At 44.7% G+C, this 19,515-nt stretch overlaps 1 protein-coding gene and 1 pseudogene across 3 annotated transcripts in view; both read left to right on the forward strand.

Annotated features, from left to right (window-relative positions):
• Nucleotides 1–19,515, forward strand: part of LOC146205216 (alanine aminotransferase 2) — a 55,012-nt gene that overhangs the window by 18,707 nt on the left and 16,790 nt on the right. For all 3 annotated transcript variants that reach the window (XM_084589923.1, XM_084589921.1, XM_084589922.1), the window contains exons 6-8: nucleotides 14,812–14,941; nucleotides 18,976–19,055; nucleotides 19,124–19,257. In XM_084589923.1, coding sequence (XP_084446049.1) covers nucleotides 14,812–14,941; nucleotides 18,976–19,055; nucleotides 19,124–19,257 — 344 coding nt within the window. The remainder of the gene's footprint in view (nucleotides 1–14,811; nucleotides 14,942–18,975; nucleotides 19,056–19,123; nucleotides 19,258–19,515) is intronic.
• LOC146205217 (uncharacterized) lies at nucleotides 5,258–8,658 on the forward strand (annotated as a pseudogene).

Below are 19,515 nucleotides of genomic sequence, written 5' to 3' on the forward strand. Positions count from 1 at the left end.
CGAGCTGTCTTCAATACAACAGCGTAGCGCACCGACAGCAGCAAAACGACAAAATGGCACCGCCAGTAACGTCGACTTGTGAAAAAACAAGAAAAAGCGCCCATCCAGCCACAAGTCGAGCCAAGTTGATTAATTGATGTCCATGGCGATGCTGCTTTTGGGTATCGCTATTGCGCCACGTTCGTCTTATTTTCGTTTTCGAGCCTCGGTAGCTGCCTGAAGTTGTCCGAATTATCCGTTGTGCGGTCAAATCCGTCTGAATTGACTAGAGTTTCGTCCCATAGACTCCTATACATAATTCTGGGGACAAGGCAGGCGCGAAGGTCAAATTATCCGATTTTCCAAATTAACGGGAGTCGAATTAACGAGCTTTTACTGTATTTGGTTATAGCCAGGGTGTACAGCTGGCGTTGACAGGGCCTTCAAGCTCTTGCCTCGTCCTCGTATTGGGCTTCGTGGTGGGTGGCTGCCACCCTGACCGAACAGCATGATTTTTTATGGCATCGCTTTAAAAAAAGGCGGACCGATGTAGCAGCTGAATTCTTTTCCCCGAAACAAGAAATTTCCCTAAAAAAGTGGACCGATGTAGCAGCTGAATTATTTTCCCCGAAACAAGAAATCTTCCCCAAAGTACCATGTCATCCACGGTGAAAACTGTGAAAGACACACCCAGATAATTTTGACTTTTGTAGTTTCAAAGTCCTTAACAAACGTCCTAGGCCCTGGATACAAAGTGAGCAAACTGGCCAGCGGGGATCTCCTTCTTGAACTCCAAAGCAGAGACCAGTACACAAATCTTCATAACCTTGTCACATTTGGGGAAATCCCACTAACAGTGACTGCCCACAGATCGCTGAACGCTGTTCAAGGTGTGATCTTAGAGAAGGATTTCCTGTCTCTCACTGAAGAACTACTAGAAGCCCTTTCTGAACAAAATATAATCGAGAGTGCACAGGATTAAAATCTGAAAAGATAAGCAAGATGTGCCGACAAAGCACATACTCCTACCTCAACTCTAGCAAACTCCCTGACTCCATAGAAGTAGGCTATATCAAAGTAGACATCCAACCCTACATCCCGAACCCTAGGCGTTGCTTCAACTGTCAAAAATTTGGTCATAGCTCCCAGAGCTGCCGTGGCCAACAAACATGTGCAAAATGTGCTTCAAATGATCACAAATCCAATGAATGTGAAACTGCACTACACTGCGCAAACTGTGCAAACTGGTCTAGTGGACACGCTGCATACTTGCAATCATGTCCTTCTTGGAAGAAGGAAAAGGGCATAAACACAATAAAAGTAACGGAAAATATAGCATTTAAAGAGGCACGTCAGCGTTATCTTGTTGCACAGGGCACTTTCGTGTTCACTGCTAAACCAAACTACTCCATTGTTGTGGAGGACCTGGCCTCTGCCCAGGCACAGCCTTGGACAGGACCATCCCCACTCAAGGCAGGAACAGCAAGAGCTGCCCTGCCATCGCAGAAACAGGGCCTGCCAGCCTCCTAGGTAGCAGCCCACACGGCTTCCCTCCAACAGGAGAAGCCGGAAACCCACCCATCTGCGTCTCATTTGCGGACCTCCATTGCCTCTGAGCAGGCAATGGATACAACCCCTCCTCCGCTGCTGCTGTAGAGGCAGAATAGCTCTTTCGAACGAAAAAAAGAGAAAAAAACGTAATAACTGGACTAGACACACCATGAACCTGAGTTTTTAATCAAATAGTCATACTTGTTAAACATGGTGTTCCTCATTCATTGAAACTGTCATGGATTTCTTAAAAACTACATGACATAAAAGACCTTTTATGCTCATTTTCCCGAGTAGCACTATGTAATTCAGGAGACAAACAGGATTCCAACAAAAAGATGTTATGAAAAAACTATAAAGTCTTCGAGGGCAGTCAGGTAGGCTGTCTGGAGGCATTGCTATTGTAGTCAAGAGTGGTGTTGCAACTAGCGAAATCAGCCTAAGAGCTAAATTCGAAGCAGTGGCCGTTACCGTTGTCCATTTTAAAACATTAACAATATGCTCTTTATATCTGCAGCCACATTTAACCGTAACCCTTGCTGACGTGGAATAACTTTTGCGACAGCTTCGAGAACCATATATCATAGTCGGTAATTTTAATGCCCACTCATTTTGGGGAAGTGAACTAACCGATACTAGATGTTGCATTTTAGATTTTATTTTATGTAACAGCATCTGCCTTCTAAACATTGGAAACAAAACATACTGCTCGCCAAGCTCCGGAAAAATGAACTGCTTAGATTTATTTTCTGTTCAGCCTCCATTTTTAGCGATTTTAAATGGGACGTTCTAGACAACCCTTATGGGAGTCTGCCTGTGGTTATTAGCCTTTTATCCTCCCCATCAATAATTTCTACCAAACCGCACCATTGGGAATTGCACGTGGCTGACTGGTCACTGTTTAAATCAGAATCTCGTTTAGAGGAAATATTATCAGATAGCCTCAGTGTGGATGAACTCAATGATATGTTTACATCTTGTATTCTCGCTGCAGCATATCTTGCCTGGTAAGAAAAGATAACAAATATTGGTACACACAAGAATGCAGGGCAGCAGAAGAAAGAACAAAATAAAGCATGGGGCGTCTTTCGTAGATACCCAGCATAGAGAACCTTATACTTGGCATAACCGTCGTAGCGCTGAAAAAACATCCTGGCAAAATTACATATCGATATATAGTTCAGTCAGATCCAAAAAAACGTGGGAGCAAGTACATAAGTTAAATGGCACCTACTCTCCCTTCACGCTTCCCCTTCTGACAGCCCCAGGTGTACTAACCAGTATAGAGGAGCAAGCTAATATACAGTCGATTCCGGATATATCGAATTATTGTCTATATCTGACAGTTGAAAAATCCTCTTGGGAATCATGCAAAAGTATAGCGCTATTGTTAGCGTATATAGACAACCCGTACACCTGCATATCGATATATCGAACTCCGTGCTGCGCCACGCCCCGTAAAGTGCGCTTCTCCTATCGTACCCCACTCCCGCAAGTGCGCTTCTCCTCACGCAGCTCTCGTGATGTTTGCGTGATCTCTTGCGCGCTGCCCCGCACTTGGAGAAAGGGGCGTGTAGGTAAAAGGCACGTGACGAGGAGCACTTGGAATGCGATTGAGTGTGAAAGGGAAATGAGAAGGGGAAAACCACTTTGACTGCAGGCGCCCGTTTCCTGTGTGTTGGTTAGCTGACACCGCTGGCATTGCCGCTGTGCAGTGAGATGAACGAGGTCAGTGCAGCTTGGGCGGCTTGGGCTTGTGGTAGTGCGGAGCCGCGGAGCGGTGCGCCTTTTGATTCGATTTGTTCCTTTTATTTTCGAGGCCAACTCGAAGGCTTGAGGCTCGTGTGGTGCAGTGTGTTTTTCGTTTTGCTTTTGGCACATGTTCCAGAGCCATGTCCGCAAAAAAATGCAAGAATTTGGATTTGTCAACAAAGGCAGACATCATTCGACAGGTGGAGGCTGGTGAGAAAAAGTCGTCGGTCGCCGCAGTGTTCATAATTCCTCGCAACACCTTGAGTACAGTCCTCAAGAACAAGGCCAATTTGAGCTGAAGGCAGTGCAGTCTAGTCGCCCTGGAGCGTGTCGTGTTGTGCACGTCCCAACCTTTGACGAGGTCGAGAAGGCATTGTACGCCTGGTTTTTGGAGACACGTGCCAAGAACATGCTTGTTGACCGCCCAATTCTCATGGAGAAGGCCAAATGGTTTGCTGTGGCTTTTTGAGAAGAAAACTTCACTGGTGGCACCAGGGGCGTAGCCAGGGGGAGGGGCCCCCCACAGATTTTTTTTGTACTGTCGTACACCGCAGACCAAAACAACCACCAGAGCCTGAAATCAATCTGGACTTTGTCTCCAGTATGTCTTTTTCACGAAAGATACATTTAGTTTTTTGAAATTGTTCATCTGACCATACAAAAGAGACAAGCCATACTATCAGATAAGCTGACAAAGCACGCAGAGATGGGATGCGTTGAGAAAAAAAAAATCTAGGAGGGAGCGTGACGCCAAATGCGCAGCCTCCGCATGCCAAACTCCATCTTCTGACGCCGCGCTGTCTTCTCTCTCTGTCGGGCTTCTTGTTTGCACTGAATCTTGGGTGTTTTTAGCTGCTACGTATGCTCCGGTGGAAAGTGTGTTGAAGTGGTCTGCTGAGAGTCCTCGTCTGTTCGTAACAATTCGGTTCGTTAGAGTGCAGACGCTGCATTATAATCAGTTATAAGCACACTGGAGAGAGTGCAAACAACCATTTCATCTGCGGGTTCGTCAGGAAGACTATGTATTTGAACTAATGTTAATTGTATGGCTGGAAAGGTAGCTATGGTGAATTTTCAGTTCTACATTTGCTAAATTAAACGATTTTCATCTAAAACAATACATGCGCAGGATACTCGCTGGAACGAAAGCCCCGGGCGGTACTATTTGTCTGCACAATCTTTGCATCTCGACATGCAGAATTTATGGCTCAGTTGAGAGGTGATAGATTAGTGATAGTACAGTCGAACCCGGTTATATCAAACCCGGATATATCGAATTTTGGTTATATCGAACTCACGGAATATCCCCTTGAAAGTCCCATGTAAAAGTATAGGAAAGCCGCGTCATATATCGAACTCAATTTCGCCGGTCGTTCGATATATCGAACTCCGCACCACGCACTGAAAGTGTGCCTTCCCCAAAGACGATCGCATCACCCTTGGCCGTTTGCCGCGTGACGTTTTCAAGCCACGCGCGGAAGGAATGAGAGGGGACACTTCTGGACAGCGCCACGCCCATTCCCCAAAGGCGCGCGCATCTGCAGTTATCGTTTCCCACGTGCCAACACATGACGTTTGCAAGCTATGTGCGTGGGTGTGCCCATTCTTTTGCCGAGCTCTCTCCTTCAGCACGCGCTACGCATGCGCCAAGCCAGCTCAGCCCATTTTCAGACAGACGTGGGACCCTTTCTCCAGCGTGTGTTGCGAACCCTCTGCGCACAGCGACTGATGTGGCTATGGCACCTGCGAACGTTAAGAAGCGGCAGCTCTCTGTTTTTTTTTTTTCTTTTGCGAGAGTCATTCTTTCTTATCGTTGTGCTGTACGCGTGACGTAGCGTAAGATATGGCGGCTGCGGACGTTAAGAAGCGGCAGGCTTTTTTTTTTTTTTTTGCGGGAGCCGTTTATCTTTGCATGTATGAATCAACGAAAGCACGCCGTCAGCTGCTGCGATCATGACGCCCGCCCCAAGCGCGGCCTGATAAATCGAACCAGGCTTGTGCAATCATGGCAGGGTGCGCACAGGTGCTTGAAAACCTTGAATACCATTGAATTACGGAAGTCTGTTTTCAAGGCCCTTAAAAACCTTGAATTTATGACTGGTCCTTGAAGATTCTTGAATTCCTTGAATACTAAATTTGAACTGGTGTTTTTCGTCATGAAAACGTTTTTGTTGCTAAACTTTTATTCTTGACTGAGTTCTGAATGAACTGCGGGGAAGGAAACGTATCGATTTTTAGCCTATTTAGCGCATTCTCGTTAGGCGGCTGGCAACACTGCAGTGGGCGCGCGGCTGCGTCGTCCCATCGCTATTGCATCGCCATCACTCACCGAGCCCAACGTTTTTAGATAGGTTTACCGAGCTGTGCGGCCGTGTCTACGCTGGCGTTGCCCTAGTGCTTGCATTTTTGGAATGAGCGTGGCTTCTGCCTGTCAGCGCACGTGATATTTTCATATGTGTCACAATGCCCGGAAAGAGCAAGTTTCAGGCTACGTGGCTCCACCATGACGAATACAAGCAGTGGATTGCGCCTGATACAACGAGTCCGCATCAGGCTAAGTGCAAGCTTTGCGGTAAAACTGTGGATGTGACTGCCATGGGTGAATCCGCTTTAAAAAGTCACATGAAAAGCGGCAAGCATATTGGCGCAATGAAGGTAGCGCAAGGGAGCGCGTTGAAAAGGTACCTGACGCCGGTCGCGGTAGAGCAGTTTACTAGCGCGTGTTCCTCGCAGTCGCCAAGCCTAAACGATGCTTGCAAAGCGCACGAGCTTGTCACTGACGCTGAAATTCTTTGGACTCTGAAAGTTGTGACATCCCACTTTTCGTACCGGTCGTCATCCCAAGCAGGGGAGCTATTTCAGCGCATGTTTCCGAACAGTGAAGTGGCAAAGGCGTTTTCTTGTGGTGAGAAGAAATGCGCCTATATGACGTGTCACGGTCTCAGGCCTTTCTTTCTTTCAGCATTGCAGCGAGAAATAGAACAGTGTGAATTCTATGTCGTACTGTTTGACGAGTCGGCAAATGACTTTCTGCAAAGTAAGCAAATGGATGTGCACGTGAGGTGTTGGGACTCTGCTCACCAAGTGACGACCAGGTATTACACCTCTGTTTTTATGGGGCATTCCACAGCCGATGACATTCAGGAAAAGTTGCTAAGCGCCCTCGAGCCTTTGCCTCTTGCCAAGATTCTTCAGATATCGATGGATGGGCCCAATGTCAATCTGAAGTTCTTCAAAGGTCTTCAAGAGCACTTGCAACAAAACCACCAAGTTCTGTGTGTGGACTTAGGCACTTGTGGGCTACACACAGTGCACAATGCTTATAGGGCTGGAGTTTCAGCGACTAAATGGGGACTTGACTGCTTGTTGTCTAGTCTGAGTGCAATTTTTGAAGGTGCTCCAGCACGGAGACAGGACTTTTCGGCAGTTACAGGCCAAGATACCTTTCCTCTTAAGTTTGTCGCCCACCGGTGGGTGGAGAATGTTCCTGTAATTGAGAGAGCGTTGCTGTTGTGGTGCGACATGAAAAAATACATTGAGGCTGCTAGAAAAAAAGAAGTCAACCTGCCAAAATGTGCATCGTTCAATAACATGTGGGAGTTCTGCTGTGATGCTTTGCTGCCAGCAAAGTTGAATTTTGCCTTACGTGTGGCGATGGCACTGAACCCTTTTCTGGTAGAGTACCAGACAGACAAACCAATGGTTTTTTTCCTTGCAAGGGATTTAGAAACTGTTCTCAGAAAGCTGCTGACGAAGTTTTTGAAATGTTCGATCCTGTCTGCCAAAGGGATAGTGGGTCTGCTGAAGATCGACATTGATAATGCCGAGAACCATGTTCCACTTGAAAAGGTGGATATAGGCTACAAAGCAGAGCAAGTTCTCAAGAATTCTAAAGTGAGCTCAAAGGACGTGTTTCAATTCCGGATGGAATGTAAACAGTTTTTGATCAGTGCCACAAAGAAAGTTCTAGACAGAAGCCCCTTGAAGTTTGCATTTGTTAGGGGCCTTTCTTCACTAGACCCACGACAGATGTGCTCGAAGCCAGAGGAATGCCTTGCAGGTTTCAGAAAAGTGTTGGACACCCTCATCACTGCAGGTAGAATGGCTGATCACCTTCGAGACACGGTGCTGGCCGAGTACACGGAGCTCCTGCACGAGCAGAAACATCAGCTTAGACAATTTGACAAGTGCGCTGACAGACTGGATGAATTTTACCCTGATCTCTTGAAGTTCAGTTCAACCTACTCGAAGTTGTGGAGCATTGTGAAACTTCTGCTTGTCCTCAGTCATGGCCAGGCAACTGTCGAGCGTGGATTCAGTGTAAACCGATAGGTGTGCGTTGAGAATCTGAAGGACCTTTCATATGTTTCACAACGGATCGTGTGCGATGCGGTTGAGAAAGCAGGTGGTGTTCTAAACATTCCAATCACCAAGGAACTGAGGATCGCTGTGTCAGCTGCAAGGCAAAAGTATGGAGCATACTTGGAAGCCCAGAAAAAGCAGGACCTTGAAGCTTCAAAGCAGAGAAAAAAGCACTGCATCGAGGAAGAGCTTGATGCAATGAAAAGAAAGAAAAAGGAGCTGGAATTGACAATTGATGATCTCATGGCATCTGCAAATGCCTATGCTGATAAAGCAGAGGCACAAAACAATGTGACACACATTGTAAAGTCCAATAGCCTCAGAAAGACTGCCAAAGACAAGAGTGAGGAGCTACACGCCATCAAGCTCCAAATTCAACAAAATCTGCTGGAGCTCCCCTGAAGTAGCCCTGAGGAGCTGCTTCCTAAGGATTTTTTTGTTTTGTGCAGTTGAAGCAGTGGACAATATTTTGTGAGGGTATAGGAAATAATCAACAATTTTATAAAACTAATTTTTTACTTTTCTGTGTGATATGACCAAACTTTCACTGTGATATTTTATGAAGCTATATTTAATTTTTTTCTGTGCAATAGAAGCAAATCTGCGTAGTGATGTTTTTTTTTCTTTGTGGAATAAATATTTCAGACGTTTTGAGAGCACTGTTTGAAGATCTTTGACATGGAAAAAAAAAATTAAGCCCTCGAAGAGGGCCTTGAAAATCCTCCTATGGGGGCTTGAAATTCCTTGAATATCCTTGAATTTTTTTCTTTGCCACCTGTACGAACCCTGCACTCTGCCAAGTTCGCTCCCCGCCACCGGAGGAGCTATAAAAAGATAAACGCGCCCTGACGTTATCGCTGCCCAACATCTTGGCACGCTGCCAAGAAATGAGCTGTGGATGCGACGACCCAGACAGAGTGATGCGCGCCATCGACATGCAAGCAAAAACGCTCGCGATTTTCTGCCGCAGGGACACAGAAACCTTGTATTGAACTGTCCCGGTGGCTTGAGCGGTGAGAGGGAGGCAGTTCCAACAAGTGAAATCTTTCGCTCTGTCGCTGCCGCTCCTTGCTGAGATCGCTCAATCGCTTGCATGTGAGCGAGCTGGTCTTAACGCATTTTTTTTTTTGAAATTCTCGGTTGCAAAAGTGGAGAGTGGGTTCATTATGCGAGTGGGTTGATTACGCGGCAAATACGGTATCGTTTTTTCGTATTGTAAGTGCCGTCACAAGCCAATTTCTGTATATCGAATTATCAATATATCGAACTTTTTCGCGATCCCCCTCGAGTTCGATATATCCAGGTTCGACTGTATCTCGATACGGAAGAGGCTGAGCAGCATTATCAGGCCCCCTCGAAAAAAAGTTCTAGCTACACCACTGGGTGGCACTGGTTGGCAGTAGCGATTTAAGAGTCGCTACAGCATCGTCGGAAAAACCCTTTCGGGCGAAAGCGAGGCGATTAGCACAAGTGACATGAAGTGGTTGTCCGAAGAGTGGCCACATATTTCGGACAGCTTTTCGCCATCGGAAATATTCAATGCTGATGAGACGGCACTGTTTTGGTAAATGCTGCCAAACAAGACTCTGCATCTGAAACGCACTTGCATGCCATGGTGGAAAGAACAGCAAAGTGCGCATATCAATTTTGCTTGCTGCAAATATGGATGGGTCATGTAAACTACAGCCTTTTGTTATCGGAAAGAACAGGTTGCCACACTGTTTTAAGAGCACGAAAGGCCTCCCGGTTCGATATGTGTCCAATAAGAAAGCTTGGATGACACTAGACTTTTTTCGTCGAGTGGCTCCAGGCGTAGGATGCTCGAGATTACAGTGGGGTACAGTTGACGAGTGGGTCACCCAAAAGGAGAAAATGGTCGTTCAAGCACAAGCTCAGTATAAGGCCACTTTTGGACGAGTGGTGCCATCTGGCACCATTATTGCAGTTCAGGTAAAAATACGACGCACAGTGCATGTGCCAGATGGTGCTACCTGTCCAACAAGTTGCCAACCATGGTGTCGGGGCATATGCGCCAGAAGCTGTCTCAGTCTGAAACTCCGGTCACATGGCACTTCTAAGTCTTTACTGCAATTTTGCTCTAAAGGAGCAGCAGCGCAGGTACACGGCAAGGACAAGGGAAATAGATGATGATTCAGGTAACCTCGGCGAGCACCTGTCGACCCGCAAAATCACGTTAAATATATAAAACAGCTCAGGTAATGGACTTCACAATTTCTTCCATCCATCCCAACACGGTTTCCGCAAGGGGTATTCATGCGAAACACAACTAGCCATGTTCCTCAACGACTTGCATGCTGACCTGGATGCTAACCTTCAAGTTGACGCCATCTTTCTGGATTACGCTAAAGCATTTGATAAAGTTCCACATCAGCGATTAATACAAAAACTTTCTATTCTAAACTTACATCCTAATGTGCTAAACTGGATCGAGGCCTTCCTAACAAATCGTTTTCAGTCAGTCATTGTGAACAACCACTCTTCCAACCCTCTCCCTGTAACATCCGGCGTCCCACAAGGCTCCGTTCTTGCGCCCCTACTGTTTTTAATTTATATTAACGATCTCCCACAGCATGTATCCTGCCAAATTCGAATGTTTGCTGACGACTGCGTAATTTACCGCCAAATAACAAACACAATTGATCAAGAAGCCCTCCAGCAGGACCTTAACCAAATTGAACAGTGGTGCAAAAATTGGCTTATGACCCTGAACCCTAGCAAATGCAAGCTTCTTTCCATTACCCGTCGCAAAACGAGTCATGCCTTCCATTACAAAATCGCTAACGAGTCCATAGAATCTGTATCATCTTTCAAGTACTTAGGCGTCACATTATCTAATGACCTAACATGGAATGCACATGTTGGTAACGTGATATCATCTGCCAACAAAACTCTGGGATTTCTTAAACGTCACCTTCGCCTCGCCTCGTATCACGTGAAATTGCTCGCCTACAAGTCACTCATTAGACCTAAACTTGAATATGCATCCGCCATATGGGACCCGCATCATATTAACCTCATAAACGATCTAGAAGCCGTTCAAAACCGCGCTACAAGGTTCATTCATTCTTCTTACTCGTACGACGTCAGTGTTTCAGCTCTAAAAGCTAAATCAGCACTGTCGCCTCTTTCCATTCGTCGTCGCATAGCCACGCTATCACTGTACCACAAATTCTTTCACTCATCACTTAACCGTGCCCCCACATCACGCCAGCATCTTGCATTTCCCACCGCACTAGCCACACGCTTCAAGTGTTTCGCCCACGTGCCCGAACTGTTACTTTTTCAGCCTCCTTCTTCCCACGTGCAGCTAAAGATTGGAACGGCCTTCCCCAGCATATCGTCGACATCACCTGCCCTTCATCGTTTGCTAGCAATCTAAACAACATTTTTTGTATATGATCGCATATATTGCATTGTCTTGTACCTTTTCTTCTCATCCCACCCCTTATGTAATACCCCACGAGGGGTCTTTAAGGTAATAAAATGAAAATGAAATGAAATGAAACTAAAGCATGGCAGTATGAAATAAATAGCACATTAGTGAGCAAACACTGCAAAGCGAAAAATGTGCGCACAAAAAAAAGGCAGTAAAGAAAGAACACTGCACAAAGACCATGTGCAACCTAACAGGGCTCATGTTAACTTTGCACTCAGTGTGCTGCTAATGTGCAGTGTTTGCAGCGCGCAATAAACACAACATAGAATTGAGTTTTGTGATGCCGTTTTAACACAAGTCATAACAAGAATATATATTGTTGCGCGATCATGGTCTGAACAACTTTGATGCAAATATATAAACTAATATTTACAAGCAGTTAATTTGAGATGTACAGTGAAAGCTCCTAAATTTGAACCTCGATAATTTGAATTTTTGCATAATTCGAACTACACTACTTGGTCCAGCCAAGCTCCATAGAGGTCTGTGTATACAAAAGCCGGGGTCTTTAAGGTAATAAAATGAAAATGAAATGAAATGAAACTAAAGCATGGCAGTATGAAATAAATAGCACATTAGTGAGCAAACACTGCAAAGCGAAAAATGTGCGCACAAAAAAAAGGCAGTAAAGAAAGAACACTGCACAAAGACCATGTGCAACCTAACAGGGCTCATGTTAACTTTGCACTCAGTGTGCTGCTAATGTGCAGTGTTTGCAGCGCGCAATAAACACAACATAGAATTGAGTTTTGTGATGCCGTTTTAACACAAGTCATAACAAGAATATATATTGTTGCGCGATCATGGTCTGAACAACTTTGATGCAAATATATAAACTAATATTTACAAGCAGTTAATTTGAGATGTACAGTGAAAGCTCCTAAATTTGAACCTCGATAATTTGAATTTTTGCATAATTCGAACTACACTACTTGGTCCAGCCAAGCTCCATAGAGGTCTGTGTATACAAAAGCCGGTTAATTAAAACACTAGTAGGTTCCACTATGGTTCGAACTACGCGCCGCTGCGTCTGTGTTGCCTGGTGCCCAGCATGGCCAAAAACTCTCCTCTGCAATAGCAGTGGACGGCGCCTGCCCCAAACGAGGTATGATAGAGCGAACATATTGAAAACAAGGCTTGCACAATCGGACGAGCACTGGCACTTTGCCAAATTGCCCCCCCTTCCCCCTCATCTTCTCTCACTAGAGCTAACGTCAAAAGTTACGGTGACTTCCAGTCGCAGAACCAGAGTGATCCACACGCTCTGCGACAGAGCGCCTGAATACGGCGGAGAGCATGTGTTCAGATTCTGCCTTTGGAATACTCGTGCTCCGGCCAGAGTAAGTATAGGTGGCGCTCACGAAAGGACGGAAGAAAAAAGAAAAACCCATTATTCCTTTTGCTTGCCTAGCTGCGCTACATGTACACAGGTCGTCTATTTTCAAACCTGTAACGGATCTATGTTGCTCCCGCTGCTTCTTGAGTTGTTGACGTCAACAGTCTACGCGATTCGTTCATATTCACACAGCCCAACGCTGGCACATACGGCAAGAGTTCTTAGGCACTTTTTTGAATAAAACCAATTCGTGGTTCACAGTTTCCGTCTACCAAAACAGAGCAGTAATTGAATGGGTTCGCTTTTAAAGCACACAAAGAATTTTTGCACATAGTTTTGCAGTCACCTTGGTAGTCTCAAAAAGGTTAGGAACCAATTTAAAATTTTGCAAGCAACCACTCTTAAGGCTGAGCTACATGCATGTACATGAAAACTCACACAAATGCGAGCACGGCGGCAGCACACGTCGCACGAATGCAAGTGCGAATAGGAATGCATGTGTCGTTTGGATCTGCCAAAATAGAAAATTTTGCTCGTTTGCTCGGAAAACCATGCGCAATCATGAAGTGATACGCGGCAGTGACGTACACTCAGCGTATGTCACTGCCGCTCATTTCGCTCGCTTTATTTTTTGCTGTGTTGCCTTACGATTGTGCTTCGCCGCATAAATTTCTAGCTGTGTACCAACAGTGGTGCAAGGATGCAATGAACGTCTAATATCAACAAAAAAAAAAAACATCAAGGTTACGAGACCATTTGTATAGAGCAAGTTAGCACATGTTAAGTGCCTCAAGCTCAATACGATGTGCTCTAAGTGCATTTTGTTTTGCATGTTGTCGCACGATAATTAAATTCTTGCAATTGTTATGGCTGTTGTTGCATTTGCAAATAGTTGTGCGGTGTACTACATCGTAGAAGGATACATACTATGCCAGCAACACAGAGCGTCTGCGCCATTTCGCGTTGCCATCGGTTTGCGCTGTCGCGTACATGCATAACTTTCCAAGTAGGTGACAGTGTGAACGATGATCGCTTTCGCTGCGCCGCCTTGTCGCGTCGCTCCCTTTTTCGCTCACAAGTAGCTCAAGTCTTTAAGGTGTAGCAGCAATGCGCGCGAGATGTCTGGCTTACTTTCGCCAACAGGGAAGGCGATACTTCTCTGGTAAATTTTGAACGATTTGTGGTAACAATCAATCTCCAGAAGGCCTGCTTTTGAGCAACTGGATGTTTCTGCACATTTTAGTCGACAAATTGTCTATATGTTCAAAAGCTTCTACAGCAGGCTTTACAATTCAACCGCATTTCCCCTGCCACAATTGGCCATTTAAATAGTGAAGTATGAAAATAGTGACATGAAAAACTACCGGTCGTGCAATTTGACAGAATCAATAAGGACTATTCCCATTTGTTTGTTAAGTACTGTGAAATAAAATGAGCGTGCAGGCATGTGATCAATAGGCAATATCAATAAGCAGCATTACTTGTTTCTTACCCGCCATGTACGGAATGTGTGTATGCAATTTGTTCGCAGTGGCTGTGTAGACCTTATGCCGATATGATTGCACTGGAATAATTGTAGTTCTCAGTTGTAACCTGTTAATTAGTAGTTATATTTTATGCTGATTATGTTCTAAATTTATAATATTTATTTTTTAATTGTGATTATACTTCATGCTACATCATTAAGTCATATATTGTTCAATTCCTTATGTAAAGTATACTTGCGCTGAACTAACTGCAAGACTTATTTAGTTGTCGTTAATTAGTTATCTGCAATTAAAAATTTCACTTCATGCTACAGCATGAAATCCTATGTCGTTGGATAGCTTATGAGGAATATAATTGCACCTCTCGTGCACACAACCACTCAAGTCTAGGTGCCATCGATGAAGGAAATCTATGAACTAGAATCTGTGTGTGGGGTGCAGTGCTACATGCAGGGATGTCATGGCCTGAGAAGAGAAATGGGATTGTATTAGATATTGTTTGTGTGCTTATACTGTGTAGAAATAAATGAATTGTCATGTAACAGCTGTGGTGCAATTTTCTCTTTCCAATTTTTAGAAGCTCCAGAAGTAATGATGCTTCTTACCAAAGTCTTATCAGGACAAACTTGAATGTGTAGAAGTGCAGGTTACATATATAATAAAAACCAGCTTATTTACATTTAGTTACATTTTATATGTTGTGTCAACAGAATGTGCTGTGACTCATTTGAAGCATTCTTGTGACTTAGGAGGGTGCAGGAGGGTGCTTCATCTTTCTTGTGAGCATTGCTGATGCCTGTGACTAGTTAAAGGTGCATATTGTATACTCAAGCCCAGTGTGGGAATTGCTGTTTGAGATAAACAGCATTTGCTTTTGTAATGTGCAGGCAAACTATTATTTGGATGAAGAGAATGACTGGGCTTTGAGCATAAAAGAGCTTGAAAGAGCTCTTGATGAAGCCAAGAAAGTTTGCAACCCTCGTGGTCTCGTTGTCATCAACCCAGGGAACCCTACTGGTGAGCTGTAGTGGAACTTTGCTAGACATCAGTCATGGTAAAGGGATATTGCATAGCTGCTTTTTTAAGTCTATTTAGCTGTTGCTGCTTTCTAAAAAAAAAAAAGGCTTTGTTAGTGCAGACTTATGTGTAAATATATGGATAATTGGGGCGAACTGCCTTGAATATAGGTGGTGCGGGGTTGGATTGGCAGTGCTACCAATGGATACCTACCGGTGATAGAACAGGCACAAGCTTTCCTCTGACCTGCTATAGTCAGCATATCTGGGGTGAAATGCTTAAAAGATGGGTAAAACAAAACAACTTTGTGCCGTAGCATTCTTTGGCCACGGCTGCTCTAGCAATTATAAAATTCAGCATCATTTTAATGCCATTATTTTGTGCCTTTGCTGGCTACACTCCTGTTGCTCTGCTAGCCCCCAAAAAGTGTGTTAATACTTCAGTGTGTGGTCTATAGAAGGCTTTAAATTATTGGTGCAGTTTTGGAAATACAGTTTAGCCCGGTTGTAACGAAGTTGGCAGGAATTGAAAATTGCTTCGCTATATCCGCTATTTCGTTGTATCTGGACCATGAAAAAACGACGAATTTGGGCACATTGTTTTGTCGTCGCTGGACGAAGTTGTCCAGCGTTTCCTGAACACATTTTGCAAGTGTGCTCTTCAGGATCACGGCCTCCATACCATCCAACTGCGAACCAAAGTGAACTCCTGAGAAACATCCATAGTGTATCAACAGCTGCGATGGCTGCTGTGGAGGTTACTGGCTTAGGGGCATGACCAGCGTCGTCGCAGTCACTTTTGGAGGCGCCATCTGTAATGGTCCCTTCATTGACACTCCCTTCAACTTAGTCGTGAAATCCTCCGTGGCAACAAGGTTATCGTCGGCGAAAATGAAGTACATGCGGGCCAGGCCTGTAGGCACAAGGTCCAACTCTTTAGCGGACTCCCATAGCTGCTCCAAGCAGGCTGTCGTGGTGGCACCATCAGCTGTTGCAGTGGTGTCAACCACGGTAGCTTTATCCTTGGCAGGTGCTGTGTTTGTTCTGCTGCTTGGGGAGAAGACAGTTTTCTCAAAATAGTGAGCGATAGTTAGGTGCTTCACGTGCCTCCAGGCTCCGCTTGCAAAATAGATGGCCTTCACCAAAGGGACCTTCATTTAGGCCACATTATCGGTAGAGAGAGCATTGATCAGAAGGTGCTCGATCACTTGACGCTGGTAGTGGACCTTGAAGTTAGCAAATGACCCTCTGGTCCATGGGTTGCAGTTTGGGAGTGGTTGTGGGCATGAACAAAATTTCGACTGTGTTGAAGTGTGCGTTGACATGATGCGGAGTGCAGTTGTCAAGCAACATCAGCACTTTGCGCTTCCTCCAGACCATCTTTTTATCGAAGTTGGCAAGCCGCTTGCCAAAAATGTCTCTCATCATCCATGCTTTTTTTGTTGCTTACGTAAGTCACTGGCATAGAGAGCACCTTGGCGAAGCCACACGGTTTCTTGGCATTGACAGTAACCAACAAGTCTTGCTTGTCCGAACCATTCATAGTGGAGCAGATCAGCACTGTAATCCGGTTTTTGCTGGCTTTTCCTCCCACGCTTTTGTCCATCTTGGCAGTTAGAGTCTTTGATGTTAGCAGTTGCAAGAGCAAACTCGTTTAGTCTGCGTTGTGGATGTCCTTGTCGGGATATGCAAGAATCCGATCGCAGTGCTTGGCCACCACTGCTGGAGTAATTCCTCGTCAACGGACATGGCCTCCTCGACGATGTTTTTACATGTACTGTTGTGACTCTCTTTGAATCTTTGAAGCCACCCATTTCCCGGCTAGAAGTAATTGGGACCAAGAGTAAAGTCTTAAGTCCTTGATCAGCATGATGAGTCCACTGAGCGGGATATTCTTTGATCGGGCATCCAAAAACCACCTGTAAAGTGCAGCTTCTATGTTTGTGTACGTGGTGCACCGGATCCTCTTTCAATCCCCGCTGCCAAGGTCATTGTTGATAACAGTGTCAATCTTGCTGCCGTTCTTGATTATCATTGAGAGTGTGGACTGTGTGATTTCATACTTCTGTGCTATATCACTCTTCACGTTTTGGCGCACTTTGTCCAGAATGGCATGCTTTGTCTTTAAGGACAACACCTTTCTCTTGCCCATTGAGGTGCTGGGGCTCGCGAGACTAGACATAGCCGAGAAATTGAAGATCTACAGGGAGCGATGAGGATTGAATCTGAGAATGGGAATAACTGATTCATCTTCAAAACTGCATGAATAAGACAGGACAGCAGACACACAAAGTGCAAAACTGTGCTTTGTGTGTGTGTGTGTCTACTGTCCTCTCTTATTCACGCAGTTTTGAAGACAAACGAATTTCACTAACTAGCTTGCCAGAAGACTCTGCTAAGAGATAACTGAGTAGGTCCATTGTCTAAGAATTGTCCATGCAAAGTCGGGGATCACGAGAAATCAAAGGTAAGAAGTGGAACAAGACATGAAAGCGTAATGCAGTCAGCGAGAGAAGTGCATACAGAGATCCACGAAAGTGGGAGATACACTCCCATGATGATTTCTCCTGGGCTCTCTCTCCGGAGTCCAGGACAGAGAGGAGAGAAATTTAAGAACCGCGATTTCCCAAGTTTACCGCTGCTCCGTGACGGCACCAAAAATTGCCTTTTATTTCCTTACTTTCCTTTTTACCTCTCGCGCAGCCAGCTCAAAGGCACGATGGGGTGCTGCATTATGAAGACTGCAAGCCAAGCGATGCAGTGAAGCAACTTTTCTCTTTGCGGGAATGCAGACGCCACGAATGCAGTCATCAGCCAAATTTTGTTCTTATTTTCACACAAAAATTTGCCTGAAGGCATAAAAATCTTCTCATTGATGAATTGTTTTTCATTTTGCACTAAAACACTTCGCTATATCCGCTGGTGTGCATTCATTTACGTCATTAAAACTGGGCCCAAAATGTATTGAAAATGCAAAAATGGGAACGGTAAATTGAGCTGCCTTCATTATAACCACTACTTCACTGTAAGTGGCTTCACTATAATCGGGCTACATTGTATTTCTGCCTTGGCTGGTTTTTGTGCTGTATGATGTCTTAATGCCTTGAATTAATAGACTTGCATTGATCGAGACAAATTATGGTCATTCATGATAGCTGTAAATGGTGTAAAGTGGCTTTCAACCAGACCTGTAAATGGGATGTGTTGCTGCTTCACAGTTTGAGTCTGGCAGTACTTAGGTTTACACTACCGTATAAACCTTTATAGATTGAATGGGAATATAGGTCGACCTCCTTACCTTGAAGTGAAAAATAAGAAAAATAAAACAAGAATGAAATAGCTGAAGTGCATATATTTGCAATATTTGCTGTGTCACCGCATCACCAGAAATTGATCTCACTCTGAACTTTCAGCAGTATCGCCGGAAGACAACTGTTGGTCACTAGGCACCTCCTACAGTGCGCCATCTAGTTCCATCAAGCTTGTTGCTTAGGCAGCATTTCTTGAAAGGTTGCATGCGAACAGCTGATCTTGTCCATACCGCTACTCGCTCTTTTCTGAAATGCCAAACTGTCAGCAACCATGTTGCCTTTGGCTTTGGCAAGTGCCATCTTTTTCTTGAAAGCCGCTGTAAACTGCCTCCACATGCCACTATACATTGGTAACGAGGATTTATTAACTAATATAGGTCGAAAGAAAGAGAGCACCCGTAGACCAATTTGCTAGGGACTAAAAAAATTGAAGCAACTCCAGGATTTTGATATGGCTTTGGCTCTCCGTTCACGAGCAAGCACACCACTTTGCCAGATTGTGCCTCACATTCAGCTAAGGGCCGCTATACAATACGAGCGGCAACTTTAGCTTGCTTTAAAAACAAAGAAAACTACTTATATATCGGTTTATACGGTACCTGCAGATGTTTCACTGTCTGCTACTTTGAGAATAGGCTTGTTTTTGACATGCTGTGTAACTGCTAAATAATATCTGTAGTAAGAAAAAAAAGTAAATCTAAAGCTTTTTCTTTTTGTTTTTCAGGGTCAGTCCTTACTGAGCAGAACATCAAACAAGTTGTAGAATTTGCATATAAGCACAAACTGTTCCTCATGGCTGATGAGGTAAGAACTAGTCCAGTTGCAATCACTAAATACTTGTGGCTCTCATGTTCTACTGTTCGTATTTGCAGGTGTATCAGCACAATATCTACGCGGAGGGTGCTGCATTCCACAGCTTCCGCAAAGTCATGCACAATATGGGCCCCCCGTACTCTGAAATGGAACTTGCTTCGTTTATGTCTGCCTCCAAAGGATACATGGGAGAGTGAGTATGCACTGTAAACTGTTGGATGAAAACAAGAATGGCAGTTCTCCTAAATTACTGCTACTTTTGATCCACTATTAAAAGGAATTCCTGTGCATCTTGAGCTGGCAGTGCAGACCTTTGCAAAGAGGGCTCTCCGGGCACTGCCATATTGTTCACTGGACTTTTGTGTATACCTCGCACTAACACAGTGGAAAGTGCTGCGGAACCGGTTTTCAACAGTCTAGAGAGGATTAATTTTGAAAACTCCCTCGTCTG

The sequence above is a fragment of the Amblyomma maculatum genome, chromosome 1, assembly GCF_055883805.1.
Source record: "Amblyomma maculatum isolate TAMU_Amacu chromosome 1, ASM5588380v1, whole genome shotgun sequence".
Lineage (NCBI taxonomy): Eukaryota > Metazoa > Arthropoda > Arachnida > Ixodida > Ixodidae > Amblyomma > Amblyomma maculatum.